Raw genomic sequence first — 16621 nt, forward strand, 5'->3', positions numbered from 1 at the left:
GAATGAGCCAGGTGTAGTGGCACACGCCTTAAATCCCAGCACTCGGGAGGCAGAGATAGGAGGAATGCTGTGAGTTCGTGGCCACCCTAAGACTATATCGTGAATTCCAGGTCAGTCAGGACCAGAATAAGACCCTATCTTGGGGGGAAGGGGAGAAAAAAAAAACTTGTGGTGGGAAGATGGCTCAGTAGTTAAGAGTGCTTGCTACTTAAGCATGAGGGTTTGGGCAGGCCTGAGACCATTTAAGTTCAATTCCCCAGAACCCACATTAAAAAAAAAGCTGGGTATGACCACATATGTTGATGGGGCTTGCTGACCAAAAACAGCACCTCCAGTTGAGGGAGAAAACACCATCTCAATAAAGTATGTGGAAGAGCAAACGTATGCACATGCGCCTATGCCACGCTACACACAGTCTACATACAAGCATGGCCCCCCAAAACTTTTAATCTAACATAACTTGAGCTAAATTTAATACAGTGTATTTTAAATCAATTTCACTCTCATTTTAGAAGGCTTTGTTATTGTCACTTCAAATTTGTTAATGTTCCTGTTTAAATCTGAATACAAAAGTTGAAAATAGATCCCAAATGGAACTTTTTATTTTAAAAAAATAATTGACACTTGTTGTAATTATTCAATCCCACCCCACAAAAAGCATCCCAGAAGACATTCTGAACTGTCAGTGAGTTCAAAAATATACAGATGCTTCACAAATACAATAGAAATGATGAAAAGCAATGATACCTTCACAGGTGCTGGTATTTTCAATCCAAATAACCTGACTAGTCTCATCAAAAGCTTATGTTTTAATCCTTTTTCTTAGTATCAGGTAACCAATACTTATGAAATTTCAAAATAAGACAGGCATGAAAAGAAAAGGAAAAATCAAAAATGGGAGGCTAAAACCGGGTATGGTGGCACTCACCTTTAATCCCAGCACTCAAGAGGCAGAGGTAAGAGGATCACCGTGAGTTCAAGGCCACCCTGAGACTACATAGTGAATTCTAGGTCAGCCTGGGCTAGAATGAGACCCAACCTCGAAGAAAAAAAAAAAAAAGGAAAGCTATAAAGAGGGATTATCTAAAAGTAAAATAGCCTGACATAGTGGTCCAAGCTTTTACTACCAGAACTTAACAAGAGACTGAGGTAGAATGACTGCCATAAATTCAAGGCCATCCTGGCTACACAATGAGTTCTAGGTCAGCCTAAGCTAGCCTGAAACCCTATTGATTAATCATAAAAGAGAGAATAAGTGGGTAAGATATGCTTCTAAAATTATAAGGAGCTAGGTATGGTAACTCCTGCCTATACTATAATTCCATGAATTTGGGGTGGGAGGGCTAAGGGCAAAAGGATCACAAAAGTTTAAGGCCTGCCTGAGCTACAGAGTAAGTTGCAGGCCAGTCTGTGTTAGAGTGAGACTCTGCTCCCTCTCCATAATCTATAAGGCCCACAAAGAATCACTTACTTTCTTATAATTAAAAGTAATAAAAGCATTTGTTTATATGTAGATTTTATACTGGTAATTTGCAGCATAAACAAGAGAGTCAAGTCTTTTAAGCTGCTAAGTTATTTGTCTTCTTGCAAAAGCAAATTTCCTACCATGCATAAAAGCATAAATGTAGGACCAGAGAAATGGCTTAGCAGTTAAGGTGCTTGTCTGCAAAGCCAAAGCACCCAGGTTCAATTCCCCAGTACCTACATCAAACCAAATGCACAAGGTGGCACAAGGATCTGGAGTTTATTTTGCAGTGACTACAGGCCCTGGCACACCCATTCTTTTTCTCTCTCTGCCTCTTTCTCTTTCAAATAAATAAAAATACAACATAACTATAATAAAATAGAAATTGCCTTCATACTAAATTTTGAGGTTACCTGCTGGCAATGTAAATGTTACAAGGTCAGTTAGAAAATAGCAAGCAAAATCCCCCTTTCTCTGATGAAGGGATGCAGCTATTTCTCTCCGGATCTGCTCTGTTAGCTCAGGACACACCATTGCTGGGATACATTTTGCTGCTTGCTGAGACACCTGAAACACAAAGGAAATCTCATTTATCATAAATGGAAACAAAACACAACAGTATTTAAAAGAAATTACCAAAACTTCCCAATAAAATCAAATTTAAAAAAAATCTTAAAATGCACTAAGCAGGGCTGGAGAGATGGCTCAGTGGTTAAGTGCTTGCCTGTGAAGGCTAAGGACCTCGGTTCGAGGCACAATTCTCCAGGACCCACGTAAGCCAGATGCACAAGGGGACTCATACATCTGGAGTTCATTTGCAGTGGCAGGAGACTCTGGTATTCCCATTCTCTATCTATCTGCCTTTCTCTCTGTCTGTCACTCTCAAATAAATAAACAAACAAAAAAAACGCACTAGGCATAATTTCCTTATCAGTACTACAGCACAACAGCACAACTTTCCAAGAAAGTCATTAACTATGCTGTGCCTAGCTTCAGTAAAATCTTATCTCAAAGAAATATTCAAAGGACCACATAACTTATGGAAAGGTTATTCAAAAAGACACATCAGGTGGGCTGGAGGGATGGCTTAGCAATTAAGGCATTTGCCTGTAAAGCTGAAGGACCCAGGTTCAATTCCCCAGGATCCACGTTAGCCAGATGCATAATGGGGTACATGTGTCTGGAGTTAGTTTGCAGTGGCTGGAGGCCCTGGTGTGCCCATTCTCAATCTCTCTCTCTCTCACCCTCTTTCTCTGTCAAATAAATAAATAAAATATATTTTTAAAAAGATACATCAGGGGCTGGAGAGATGGCTTAGTAGCTAAAGGACTTGCCTGAGAAGCCCAAGGGCTCATGTTCAACTCTTCAGATCCCACATAAGCCAGACGTACAAGGCGACCCAAGTGTGCAAGGTCATACATGTGCACAGGATGGCACACGTGTCTAGAGTTCGACTGCAGTGGCTGGGGGCCCTGGGGTGCCAATTCTCTCCATCCACCTCTCCCTGTGGTGGTTAGATTCAGGTGTCCCCCATAAAACTTAGGTGTTCTGAATGCTAGGTTCCCAGCTGATGGAGATTTGAGAATTAACACCTCCAGGAGGCAGTGTATTGTTGGGGGCAGGTTTATGGGTGTTATGGCCAGCTCCCCATTGCTAGTGTTTGCCACACTCTCCTGTTCCTGTTGTCTACTTAATGTGGGCCAGGGGGCGGTGTCCACCCTCTGCTCATGCCATTGTTTTCCCTGCCATCATGGAGCTTCCCCCTCGAGCCTATAAGCCAATATAAACCTCTTTTTCCCCACAAACTGCTCTTGGTTGAGTGATTTCTACCAGCAATGCAAACCTGACTATAACACTCTCTCACTCTGATTAAAAAAAAAAAAAAAAAAAAACCATCAGGTCTGGAGAGATAGCTTAGCAGTCAAGGTGCTTGCCTGTGAAGCTCATGCCACACACACGTCTGGAGTTCAATTGCATAGGTTGATTCCCCAGTACCCACATCAAGCTAGATGCACAAGCATCTGGAGTTCATTTGCAGTGACAAGAGGCCCTGTTGTGCCCTTCTCTCTCTCATTTGCTTCTGTGTCTCTCTCTCCCTCTCCCTCTCTCTCTCTCTCTCTCTCTCTTACACACACACACACACACACACATACACACACACCAAACAAGTAAATAAATAAATATTTTTTTGTTTTTGTCTCTCAGGGTAGGGTCTCACTCCAGCTCAGGCTGACCTGGAATTCACTGTGTAGTCTCAGGGTGGCCTCCAACTCACTGTGATCCTCCTACCTCCAGCTCCCGAGTGCTGGGATTAAAGGAATGCACCACCACACCCAGCTTAAAATACTTTTTAAAAAGAAAAGATGTATCAGCCAGGCATGGTGGTGCACACCGTTAATCCTAGCACTTGGAAGACAAAGGTAGGAGGATCACTATGAGTTGGAGGCCAGCCTGAAACTACATAGTGAACTCCAGGTCAGCCAGGGCTAGAGCCTACTTCAAAAAAAACAAATAAACAACAAAAAGACAGCCAACCGAGTGGTGGTACATGCCATTAATCTCAGCACTAGGGTGGCTGAGGCAGCAGGATTGACTATGAATTCGAGGCCAGCCTAAGACTAATTCCAGGTCAACCTAGACTACAGCAAGACCCTACATTAAAAAAAGGCGGTCACTGGAGAGATGGCTTAGCAGTTAAGCTCTTGCTGTTAAGCCCTTGCTGTTAAGCCTAAGGACCCCTGTCTGAGGCTCGATTCCCCAGGACCCACATAAGCCAGATTCACAAAGGGACGCATGCATCTGGAGTTCGTTTGCAGTGGCTAGAGGCCCTGGTGTACTCATTCTCATTCTCTCTCTCTCTGCCTCTTTCTCTCTGCCTTTCTGTCTGTTGCTCTCAAATAAATAAACAAACAAACAAACGTACAGATCAAAACAGGGCACGGTAGCACACATCTTTTTTGTTGTTGTTTATTTTATTTATTTGAGAGTGACAGAGGGATTGAGAGAAAGGGAGAATGGGCACGTCAGGGCCTCCAGCCACTGCAAATGAACTTCAGATGCATGCGACCCCTTGTGCATCTGGCTAACGTGGGTCCTGGGGAATAAAGCCTTGAATCAGGGTCCTTAGGCTTCACAGGCAAGCACTTAACCTCTAAGCCATCTCTCCAGCCCGGCACACATCTTTTAATCCCAGTACTTGGGAGGTAGAAGCAGGAGGACCAGAAATTCAAGGTTATCCTCAGCTACATAGTGAATTTGATGCCAGCATGGGCTACATGAGATTGTCTCAAAAAAAAAAATATATAGAAAGGTAAATCATAGGAGGAAGGATAGAAATCCTAAATAAAAAAAGATAGGGCTGGAGAGATGGCTTAGTGGTTAAGGTGCTTACCTGTGAAGCCTAAGGACTCACATTCAATTCCACATAACCCAGAAGCACAGTGACACAAGCACACAAGTGAGACATGCACACAAGGGGGCACACATGTCTGGAATTCGACTGCAGTGGCTGAAGGCCCTGGCACACCAACTCTCCCTTTCTCCCTCTCACATAGATTATATATATAAATACATATACATATATATGGGAACCTGGTGTAGTGGCACATGCCTTTAATCCCAGCATTTGGGAGGTTGAGGTAGGAGGATCCCTGAGTCAGAGGCAACCTGAGACTACACAGTGATCCTATAGCAACCGTACCTCAAAAATTAAAAAAGTAAAACAATGAAAGAATTAGGCATCTGTTTAAACAAAAGGACAGCCTTCAAAATCCAGCTAGGCAGCTAGGCAGGAGCACTGTTGACGAGACCTACAAGGAAGAACATGCAGCAAACCACAGATGGCTACATTCTGGCCCTTTTGAAAGGCTGAATGGCAAAAAGTGACACAAATGCTACTGCAATCTAATTGTATTTAGCTTGTGGAGCTCAAGACAACCCCACAGGAGCATGACACACAACTGTAATTGCAGCACTCAAAGACTGAGGTGGGAGATGAGGGATTAGAAGCCAACCTGGGCTACACTGTGAGACTACCTCAAAATATTACACACACACACACACACACACACACACACACACACACACTGAAATTTTTGAACCTGGAGTGAAAAAAATTCTAGCTACTCAAAGAACACATCTTCCTGGCAATGTTACTTACCTCAGGTTACGGACAACTTTACCACAATGGCTACACATGTGAATGAGAAGTTTTAAGAACTCTGTGTAATCAACACCACTACCTGACTCCTTATTTTCAAAGTTCAAACATGAAAACTCATGCCTACTACAGTTTATTGACCAAGATTACCAGTAATCTACCAACCCAACCTTCATACATCTCAAACATAAGGAACCAACTATAAAATATTTTCAGAACTTAATTATTTCTCAGGTAACACTGCTAAAATGAGTATTAATAGTAAATACAAAAACAGTTTTTTGAGGGCTGAGAGATGGTCTCAGCAGTTCAAGGCACTTGTTTGCAAGGCCTATGGGTCAGTGTTCAATTTCCCAGGACCCACATAGAACCAGATGCACAGGGTGGAACATGTGTCTGGAGTTCATCTGCAGTGACAGGGGGACCTGGCATGCTCATGTTTTCTCTCCCTCCCTCCCTCTTTCTCTGCTTGAGGTCAGACATAGGGCATACACATTTAATCCCAGCACTCAGGAGTCTGAAGTAGGAGGATCACAAAGACTTTGAGGCCAGCCTGAACTATAAAATGAGGTTCAAGTCAACCCGGGCTAGAGTGAGATCCTGATTCAAAAATCAAACAAACAGGGCTGGAGAGATGGCTTAGCGGTTAAGCGTTTGCCTATGAAGCCTAAGGACCCCGGTTCGAGGCTCGGTTCCCCAGGTCCCACGTTAGCCAGATGCACAAGGGGGCGCACGCGTCTGGAGTTCATTTGCAGAGGCTGGAAGCCCTGGCGCACCCATTCTCTCTCTCTGCCTCTATCTGTCTTTCTGTGTCTGTCGCTGTCAAATAAATAAATAAATAAATAAATATTAAAAAAATAAAAAACAAATAAAAATAAAATCTGTTAAAAAAAAATCAAACAAACAAACAAAAAAAAAAAAGGAGGAGGAGGGAATGTCCTGGAGAGATTGCTCAGTGGTTAAGGCAGTTGCCTGCAAAACTTGATGACCCGAGTTTGACTCCCCAGTACCCACATAAAGCCAGATGCACAAAGTGGCACATGTGGTTCATGTGCAGTGGCAGGAGGCCCTAGACTGCCCATTCTCATTAGCATATTCCCTCTCTCTCTACCTCCCTTCCTCCCCTTGCAAATAAATTTTAAAAGACAAAAATGAAGCTGGGGGTTGGAGAGATGGCTTAGTGGTTAAGGTACTCGCCTACAAAGCCTAAGAAGCTATGTTCTACTCTCTAGATCCCACATTAGCCTGACACGCAAAGGTGAGACAAGCACGAGGTCGCACATGCCCATTAGATGGACAAGCATCTGGAGTTCAATTTCAGTGGCTGAAGCCCTGGTGCACCAATTTTCTCTCTCTCTTCCTCTCCCTCTGCCTGTGTCTCTCTCTTTCTCTAAAAATAAAATAAATAATTAAATAGAAGCTGGGTGTAGTGGTGCATGCCTTTAATCCCAGCACTCAAGAGGCAGAGGTAGGTAGATCACCACTGAGTTCCAGGCCAGCCTGAGACTACATACTGAACTTCAGGTTACCATGGGCTACCTTAAAAAAATTTTTTTTAATAAAAAGTTTTGTTCCCCCTTCCCAATCTGATAGCCATATGTGCATATGTGTGTGTGTGTGTATGTGTGTGTGTGTGTGTGTGTGTGTGCGCGCGCGCGCTAGGATTACAGGGTTGTGCCACCATGCCTAGCTCCTCAGCCCCTTTCTTAAAATTCTAGGAATCTAAAAAACAACCTCGACTGGACCCTGAATTCACTGCAAACATTTCAAGAGAAACTTGGCCTTCAAACATTATCCCTCTCACCACCACCCTTAAACAACTGATTCTCCTGAATGTAGTATGTTCCTTATCTCACCTCTTAACCTAATATTCCCAACCTCCCTTCCCCCAAGGCTAATAGTTTTTAACCTAGGACCTATGTCTTGGGAAGGGTGCATGAACTTTATTAAATGGGAATTTTGTGTTAAGTGTATATCCTTCATTTTCACTAACTTCTTGCCAGTGCTATATTGGGTATGATGGCTCATGCTTGTAATTCCATCATTTGAGGGATGAAGGTAGGAGGATTATAATTTTAAGGTCAGTCTGAGCTACACACAATCATAAATTCTTAAAATCACAAATTTAGCTGTTTTTATTTCAGTAACTGATTTCCTTTGTAATATTTTTCTCATTTAAAAACAAATTTTGAGATGTCCACATGTCCCACCAGACTATCCACCATGTCCGTAACACAAAATCCAATGAAAATCCTTTACCCAGACACAAATTCAACATTCTCCTATTTTAATCCCTAAAGAACACAATTCTGTGCTTTCTCTGCAGACACAACCTCCTAAGCCAGACTTACACCTGACACCCTTCTAACCTTTGTTAAACTGCCCTTTGGAGTACTACTCCACAGAGACAAAACTCCATTTATTATTTTGTTTCCGACCTGAACCAACCCTCTTCCACTTTTCCCATTCTGTACCCAAATTAGTCCCCATGCCCCAAAGAATATGAGAAAGTAAAAGTATACATTTCCTCAGCTGGTCCATAGGACTACAGCCTCTATCTTGTTTGGTTTCTCACATCCTCTCACTATCTTGAAACCAACTGCCATCACGAGTTGCACTGGCGACAAGCTCACATGAAAGGAATTAAAGTCTCCTGTCAAGAGCCATGTGAGTGAGCTTACAAGTATCCTCTGCCTCAGTAGAGCTTTCTGACTAGAGCCCTGGCCTAAGCTTAACCACAACACTTCATGACATCTAGAACCAAAAACCCTTCAGCCAAGGCTCTCCTATATTCGAGACTCTTGCAACTGTTTGAGGTAATAAATGTTTGTTGTCTTAAGCTGCCAAAGATCAGGTAACTTGTGACACAGCAATGAATAATAAACCCACTGCTAGTACAGCCTACTCCTATCATGCCCTTGCTCCTGTACTTGCTCCAGAACCCTCCCATTTATCTCAAAATTCTGACATGGAAGAAATGTTCTCAGAATAATTTTTCTTTTTACTATCCTAATAACCTTCAAATGCCTTGAATAATGAAGACCCTGCTCACTGATAAAGTCTTTCCTTTCCTGATTTCTCCATCACCACTCAGCCATGCTGGGTTACTTCCAAGTCCATAAATTCACAACAAATACCATAATCCCTTGCCTCTGTACAAATGATCTCCTCACTACTAGTCTCCCCCAACCTATTTCACATAACTAATTTCTACTCTTTCCTTCAGAAATTTACTAACACAGAGATGGGGATGTTGACAGTTGGCAGAGTACTTGCCTACAGTACAAAACACTGAATTTAATTCCCAGCATTGCAAAAATCGGGCATGGTGGTGCATGCCTGTGATCCCAGGTACACGGAAAGAGAGTAAGTAAGAGAGTAAGTGGCCAACCTGAGATATATAAGATCCTAAGAGAAAAGGGAGGGGAAGGGAGAAGTATGAAAGGAGGACTCCTCCAAGCTCTTCCTAAGTATTCACACAGCTCATGACTCTTCCCTTAATCAGCAAATGCTGCATATAATACCCATTCATTTCTACAATTCTCTGGAGACTCATTATAGAAGGGTCACTATCCTCCGGATTCTATTCTTCTAAGTCACAGTGCGTGGAATGTAAGCACAAGTACTCAATATTTCTCTTTCTCTCTCCCTCTCTCGCCCTCCCTCCCTCCCTCCTTCCCTTCCTCCCTCCCTCCCTCCCTCCCTCCCTCCCTCCCTCCCTCTCTCTCTCTCTCTCTCTCATTTTTTTTAATCCTTTTTATGGTCTCATTCTAGCCCAGGATGTCCTGGAACTCTCTCTGTCGTCCCAGGCTGGCCCTGAGCTCATAGTGATCCTCCTACCTCTGCCTCCCTAGTGCTGGGATTAAAGATATTAAGCCAACATGCCCCTAAATGTTTCTTGAATAACTGAATCACATATATCCCAGTATCTCTTAATCAAATACAATGATTCAAATGTTGTGGCAAAATACCCTCCTTTAAAAGCATATACTACTGGGAGCAGTGGAATTCACTAAGAGTTCTAACAACTCAAGACTTGGCTGAGGCAGGAGGCTTACTTGAGGTTGTATAGTACTATAATCCAAGTACTTGGCAAGTGAAGGAAGGATAATCAGAAGTTCAAGGTTATCCTTGGCTATCTAGCAAATTAGAGCCAACCTAGGCTCCATGAAACCCTATCTCAAAGGGGGAGGAAGAAGGGCTTTGAAAATACATACTATTGAAATCTCCTTTTAATTTGAAATGATTTTTAAGAGGTCAAAGTATTAAAATCATTTAAGAACTATTTGGGGGAAATACTAACATTAAGAAAGAAAACTTGGGATACATCTCAGTGGTACAACTCTCACCTACCACACACAAGGCCATGGTTTGATCTCTAGCACTATAAAAATAAAAGCACATTAGCAGGCATAGTGGTACACATCTTTAATTCCAGTACTTGGGAGGCAGAAGGAGGAGGATCACTATGAGCTCAAGGCCAGCCTGAGACTACAGAGAGTTCCAGGTCAGCCTGGGATTCAGTGAGACCCTACCTCAAAAAAAAAGGGGGGGGGGGGAGAAAAAAAGAACATTAAGCTGCCACACTCACCTCCGTAAGCAATATTGCTAACATATCCTGCCGCTGAAAACGAATCGCCAAGTGCACGAGAGTGTAGCCAACATCAAAGGCAGAAGGACGGCTCAGCAGGCGCACTTCGTCGGCAGTGAGCTGACGAGCAATGTCTCCTCCTGACGACTTGTACGCTTCTATGGCTGCTAAGTCACCTTCGACAACTCCTAAAGAGAAGCATCAAGAAACATTTAGTCCTGTTTTTCTTCAAAAGAAACATACATGCAACAATTAAGCCAAACTCTTCTAACCATGTCTATGTCCTTCCGAGGTCCTATGGCATAATTTGAATGTCCTAAAAAAAAATAAGGAAAATTAGTTTTCTCCCTACCTTTTCACTTTTTTTTTTTTTTTTGGTTTTGTTGAGGTAGGGTTTCACTCTAGCCCAGGCTGACCTGGAATTCACTCTGTAGTCTCAGAGTGGCTTCAAACTCACGGCATCACAGCAATCTTCCCACCTCTGCCTCCCGAGTGCTGGGATTAAAGGTGTGTGCCACCACGCCTGGCCCTTTTCACATTTTCTTTAGAGAGCTAGAACTGCCTAGATAGACACTTACCATCACAGCTGGCTCTGTGTTCTGGTGCCATTTACAAAAACTGTTAGTATATAATAAGTGGATCAATGATGGATTAACTTAGTGTGAATAACTAACAGAAGACACGGGGCCCTTATGATCCTGTATTAATCCTGACTGCAGAGTGGGAGACACACTTGTGCTTCCAGTTGGTGATAGAACTGGCTGCTTCTGTACTTTACCCTGAATTTTAAAAGTAGAATCAAAACAAGAGGGAAATGGTTCAGCGGTTAAAGGGCCTGGCTTGCAAAGCCTGCTGGCCCAAGTTAAATTCACCAGTATCCACATAAAGCCAGATGCACAAAGTGGTGCATGGATCTGGAGTTTACTGGCAGTAGCAAGAGACCCTGGTTTGTCCATTCCCTCCCTCCCTAACCACCCACACACACGCCACAAAAAAAAAAACACCTTTTTTAAAAAAATATTGAGCTTTCTATAATGCTGTACACATCTCTGAAATCATTTCAAACACCGTATTTTGATTTCACAATTTCTCACGGCCAAAGCCTCCTTACATCCATTACATATTGTTGATAAACAGCTGGGCTTGTTGGTACACACCTATAATTCCAGCACTCAGGAGGTAGAGGCAAGAGGATAACAGAGTTCCAGGCTAACCTGGGTTACAGAGACTGTCTCAATAAAGAATAGGGCAGGGTTGGGAGCTGAAGAGATGGCTCAGGTGTTAAAGGTGCTTGCTTGCAAAACCTATATGCCTGGGTTCAATTCCTAAGCCACCCATGTGAACTGAATGCAAAAAAAAAGTGGCACAAACACCTGGAGTTCGCTAGCCAACAGGCCCTGATGCTGACACATGCACACGCTACTCACAAATAAGTGAATAAGTGAATGAATAAATGATAGGGGTTCATATTCATAAAGTAAAAACTGAACCAGATGATTCTGAATAAAATGCTACTTAAAAAAAAACAGCTTTCAGCGATGAGTCCATGGAGATCTACCCTGCAAAAGACACAAGAGTCTATTGACCTCGTCAGTCTCTTCCCACCTTTAGTCTTCTAATAAAATGGTTTGATCACAGACAAAAACATGATAATAAAATAAAACAAAACAATACAGGGCTGGAGAGATGGCTAAACAGTTAAAGCACTTGCCTGTGAAGTTTAAGGACCCAGGCTCAATTCCTCATTACTCATGTATACCAGATGCACATGGTAGTGCATGTGTCTGGAGTTCACTTGCAGTGACTAGATGCTCTGTGTGCCCATCCTCTCTATCTGCCTCTTTTCCTCCCTCTCCCTCAAATGAAAATAAATTTCAAAAAAATACAATAAGCCGGGGATGGTGGCACACGCCTTTAATCTCAGCACTCAGGAGACAGAGGCAGGAGGGTCACCGTAAGTTTGAAAAGGCCACCCTGAGACTACATAGTGAATCCCAGGTCAGCCTGGGCTACAGTGAGGCCCTAACCTCAAAAAAGCAAGCGGGGGGGGGGGGGGGGGGAGGGTGCAGGGACATAAAATAAATACAATTTTTAAACTATAAATTCATTTCCACTGAACTGTTTTTATTAATTTTAATACAACTAATGTTACATAAAAACAGTAATTATACTTACTAAGTAGCATGGATAATAAACAACCTTGGCAAAATAACTAAAATGTAAACTACCTTCCAATTCAGAACAAATATACTTTAAAAAGAATCCCCGCCTTTAATTCCAGCACTCTGGAGGCACAGGTAGGAGGATCACCATGAGTTCAAGGCCAGCCTGAGACAACATAGTGAATTCCAGGTCAGCCTGGGCTAGAGTGAAACCCTACCTCAAAAAAAAAAAAAAAAAAAAAAAAAACAAAGAAAGCTAGAGAGATGGCTTAGAGGTTAAGGTCCTTGCCTGCAAAGCCAAAGGACCCAGCTTCAATTCCCCAGGACCCAAGTTAGCCAGATAAATGCACAAGGGGGTGCACATGTCTGGAGTTCATTTGCAGTGGCTGGAGGCCCTGGCGTGCCCACTTATTCTCTCTCTCTCTCCCCCTTTCTCTTTCAAATAAATATATAAATAAAACTAAAATGTATGTGTATACACACACACACATATTTTTGGTTATACGAGGTAGGGTTTCACTCTAATCAAGGCTGACCTGGCATTCACTATGTCATCTCAGAGTGGCCTTGAACTCACGGCGATCCTCCTACCTCTGCCTCCTGAGGGCTGGGATTAAAGGCGTGAGCCACCATGCCCAGCTTATAAAATATTTTTTTAAAGTCTATGGCAGGGGAGGACATGAGCTTTAGGGGTATAAAGCCAGCTCTTGTCTGGATAAATGCATATACTTCTCTCACCAAATTACCCTGAAAGCACTACCCTTAATGTTCATATTCATATATTAATGCTAATCTCACTTCTGGTTAGAGAAGCTTCTCTTTTCAGATGGTGATGACCACTGGGATGACTCACAAGACAACATAGTGCTGAGAAGAAGGGGTGGAGGAGTATCCAGCACTGCAACATCTCACACTCTCCAAGGCTCAGGGTCCAATGCAGAAGAGGGCTCAGGGTCCAATGCAGAAGAGGTGGTGGAAAGAACGTAAGAGCCAAAGGAAGGATACTACTCCTTACATACAACTGTCTGGACAGAAATTGGCCTCGATATCCAAGACCTTGCAGTGCATAGCAATGCCTACACAAACCCTCATAATAGGAGAAAAAGATGATGACATCAAAGGAAAAGAGAGACTAATGGAGAGAGGAAGGGGATATGACAGAGCAGAGTTATGAATGGGAAAGCAGGGGAGGGCAATACCATGTCCGTTGTCTGTAAGTATAGAAGTTGTCAATAAAATTATACACACACACACACACACACACACACACACACACACACGTATATATTTAAAAAAAGAAAAGGAAAATGTATGCCAAAGGAAAAAAAATAAAAATTTTTTTTGAAAAAGCATGAATTACAACACTACTTATTCTGTCTTCATAGTAAGTGCTTTTAAAAACCAAACGGGAAGCCGGGCATGGTAGCGCATACCTTTAATCCCAGCACTCAGGAGACAGAGGTAGGAGGATTGCTCTGAGTTCGAGGCCACCCTGAGACTACATCGTGAATTCCAGGTCAGCCTGGGCTAGAGTAAAATCCTACCTTGTAAAAACAGTAACTACAAAAAAATGAAAAAGAAAAACAGGAGTCGGGTGTGCTGGCATACATCATTAATCCCAACACTTGGGAAGCAGAGGTAGAAGGATCAATGTGAGTTTAAGGTCAGTCCAGGACTACAGAGTGAGTTCCACATCAGCCTGGACTAGAATAAGACTCTTGAAAAAAGGACCAAAAAAAAACAAACAAACACAGAAACAGGGCTAGGCATGGTGGCATGCCTGTTAGCATATGTGTTTAAGATTTATGCAAGTAAACTGATGGTGGACTTTGTCACTGTGTCATGTGGTGGCACACTCCTTCAGGCTCCACACTCAGGCATGGTAGCGCACATACATCTACCTATCTGAGAGAGAAAGAGGCAGATAGAGGGAAAAAGAATGGCCATGCCAGTACCTCTAGTCACTGCAAATGCACTCCAGATACATGTGGGTGGCACACATCTTTAATCCCAGTACTGGGGAGGGCTGAGGTAGGAGAATCACTCTGAGCTCTTGAGCTCACCTGAGCTACAGAAGTGAGTTCCAAGTCAGCCTGGGCTAGAGTGAGACCCTGCCTCAAAAAAAGAAAAAAAATAAAAACAGAACTTAAAATATTGAGTTCTATGATATATGAGTCTCATCTCCATAAGCTGAGTCATATACAGAAACAGTCAGAATTTCCACTTGACCTAATCCAAAATATCAGACTTAATTCTTGCCTCCCATACCCAGGCTTCACTTAACTGCATAATGGCTCTGCTCCCTGCTATTCCCTAACATGGATTAAATGCAGGAATCAGAAACTGAAGGACAGACTCTTCTCTTCATAATAAAGAATTCACCAGACTTCCCAGTACATAAACAAACACATACAGAGTATATGCATAAAACACTTTTTAAGATATTTTATTGTCTGATGTTTGGGGAACAAATAACCCATTCTTTTCATTAACCATAATAAGAGCCTATAGGTTCAATGAATTTTCAGCTCCAGAGACTAGCAAATTTATTACAAATCAAATTTCATGGCATTAAACCGCATACATTTTGTTACATCTTGTTTTTGTTTTTCAAGGTAAGGTCCAGGCTGACCTAGAATTCACTATGTAGTCTCAGGGTAGCCTCAAACTCACAGCAATCCTCCTACCTCTGATGGGACTAAAGGCATGCACCACCACACCCAGCTTGTTATACCTTTACTACACATTATTCAAAGAGAGAAATACTGATGTGAAGTAGTTTCTTCATACATGAGTTTTCACCATCAGTGCGATGTTTAAAACCACTTGGCCCATATTCATATATTTACACATTTAGTTACCACATTTTCTGTTTAGGGGAAAGAGGGGGAAAAAATCTCTCTCTCTCTCTCTCTCTCTCTCTCTCTCTCTCTCTCTCTCTCTCTCTCACACACACACACACACACACACACACACACACACACGTTTCCAACTTCTTACATTGTTAGCAACTTTAAATACAAGACAAAAAAGAAAGAAGTTGTAGTGTGTTGATAGACAGGAAAAGAAAAGGAAGTAAATGTTAGGTACTAAAATCATACTTTACAGACTGGAGGAGGGGGGCTGGTAACCCATTCCAAGGAAAAAGAAAGCAATGACTTATGCCTGCTCTTTAGATCACTGACCACTCACAATGTCTCCAAAATAAATGAAGAACCTTTCACTTAGTACTGTTTTAAATTTAACAAACGTATGCATTCTGTCTCTTTCATAGCATAATGGCAAATCAAAACAACTGAGGGGCTGGAGATATCTGTCTGTAAGTGCTTGCCTCATAAACATTAATACCTGATTTTGACCCCCAATACACAAGTGAAGATGATAGGCATGATGATGCACTCATGTAATGCCAGCACTGGGGAGATGGAGACAGGAGGATCCCTGGGACTCACTGGGCAGTCAGTCTAGCCTTACTATTACACTTCAGGGGAATGGGAGACCCTGTCTTAAAAGATTTTGTGTCTGGGCTGGAGAGATGGCTTAGCGGTTAAGCGCTTGCCTGTGAAACCTAAGGACCCTGGTTCGAGGTTTGATTCCCCAGGACCCACGTTAGCCAGATGCACAAGGGGGCGCATGCGTCTGGAGTTTGTTTGCAATGGCTGGAAGCCCTGGCCTGCCCATTCTCTCTCTCTCTGTCGCTCTTAAATAAATAAAAATAAAAATAAATAGATTTTTAAAAATATTTTGTTTCTGAGGATGACATCTGAGGTTGTCCACTGGCCTCAGCACACACACATACACACACATTTTAGTAAGATAACTGAAGGCACTTGAATTAACTACATGCAGCTAACCTGCAATATCAGCATACATTTAAAACAGACTGAATGTAATGCATAATTAGCCAACTAGTCACAATTAGAGATTAAAGTGTTAATACAATTTTTAAAATATGTGCACCTAAGTAAATGAAAGTATATTGCTAACTACATTGCTTAATTTTCAGTTGTGTATGTATGCATGTGTGTATGTGTATGTGTGTGTGGACATGCCAGGGCTTCTTACCACTGCAGACCAACCCTAGACACATGCCACCTTTTGTCTCTGATTTATGTGGGTGGCTTGGGAAGTGAATGTGGGCCAGCAGGTTTTGCAAGCAACCACTGCTGACTGCTGAGCCCCAGACACTGCTTTTGAGAAGAGGCTGCTGCAGTGGCAGCAGCTTATATCATGTCCTATAAAGT

At 42.5% G+C, this 16621-nt stretch overlaps 1 protein-coding gene across 1 annotated transcript in view; it reads right to left on the reverse strand.

The window, feature by feature from the left end:
- The window catches only part of Zranb1 (zinc finger RANBP2-type containing 1), a 60201-nt gene that overhangs the window by 20207 nt on the left and 23373 nt on the right, over positions 1–16621 (reverse strand). Inside the window, 2 exon segments of the mRNA XM_004659262.3 lie at positions 1879–2032; positions 10216–10403. Coding sequence (XP_004659319.2) covers positions 1879–2032; positions 10216–10403 — 342 coding nt within the window.

The sequence above is a fragment of the Jaculus jaculus genome, chromosome 1 (genome assembly GCF_020740685.1).
Source record: "Jaculus jaculus isolate mJacJac1 chromosome 1, mJacJac1.mat.Y.cur, whole genome shotgun sequence".
Classification (NCBI taxonomy): domain Eukaryota; kingdom Metazoa; phylum Chordata; class Mammalia; order Rodentia; family Dipodidae; genus Jaculus; species Jaculus jaculus.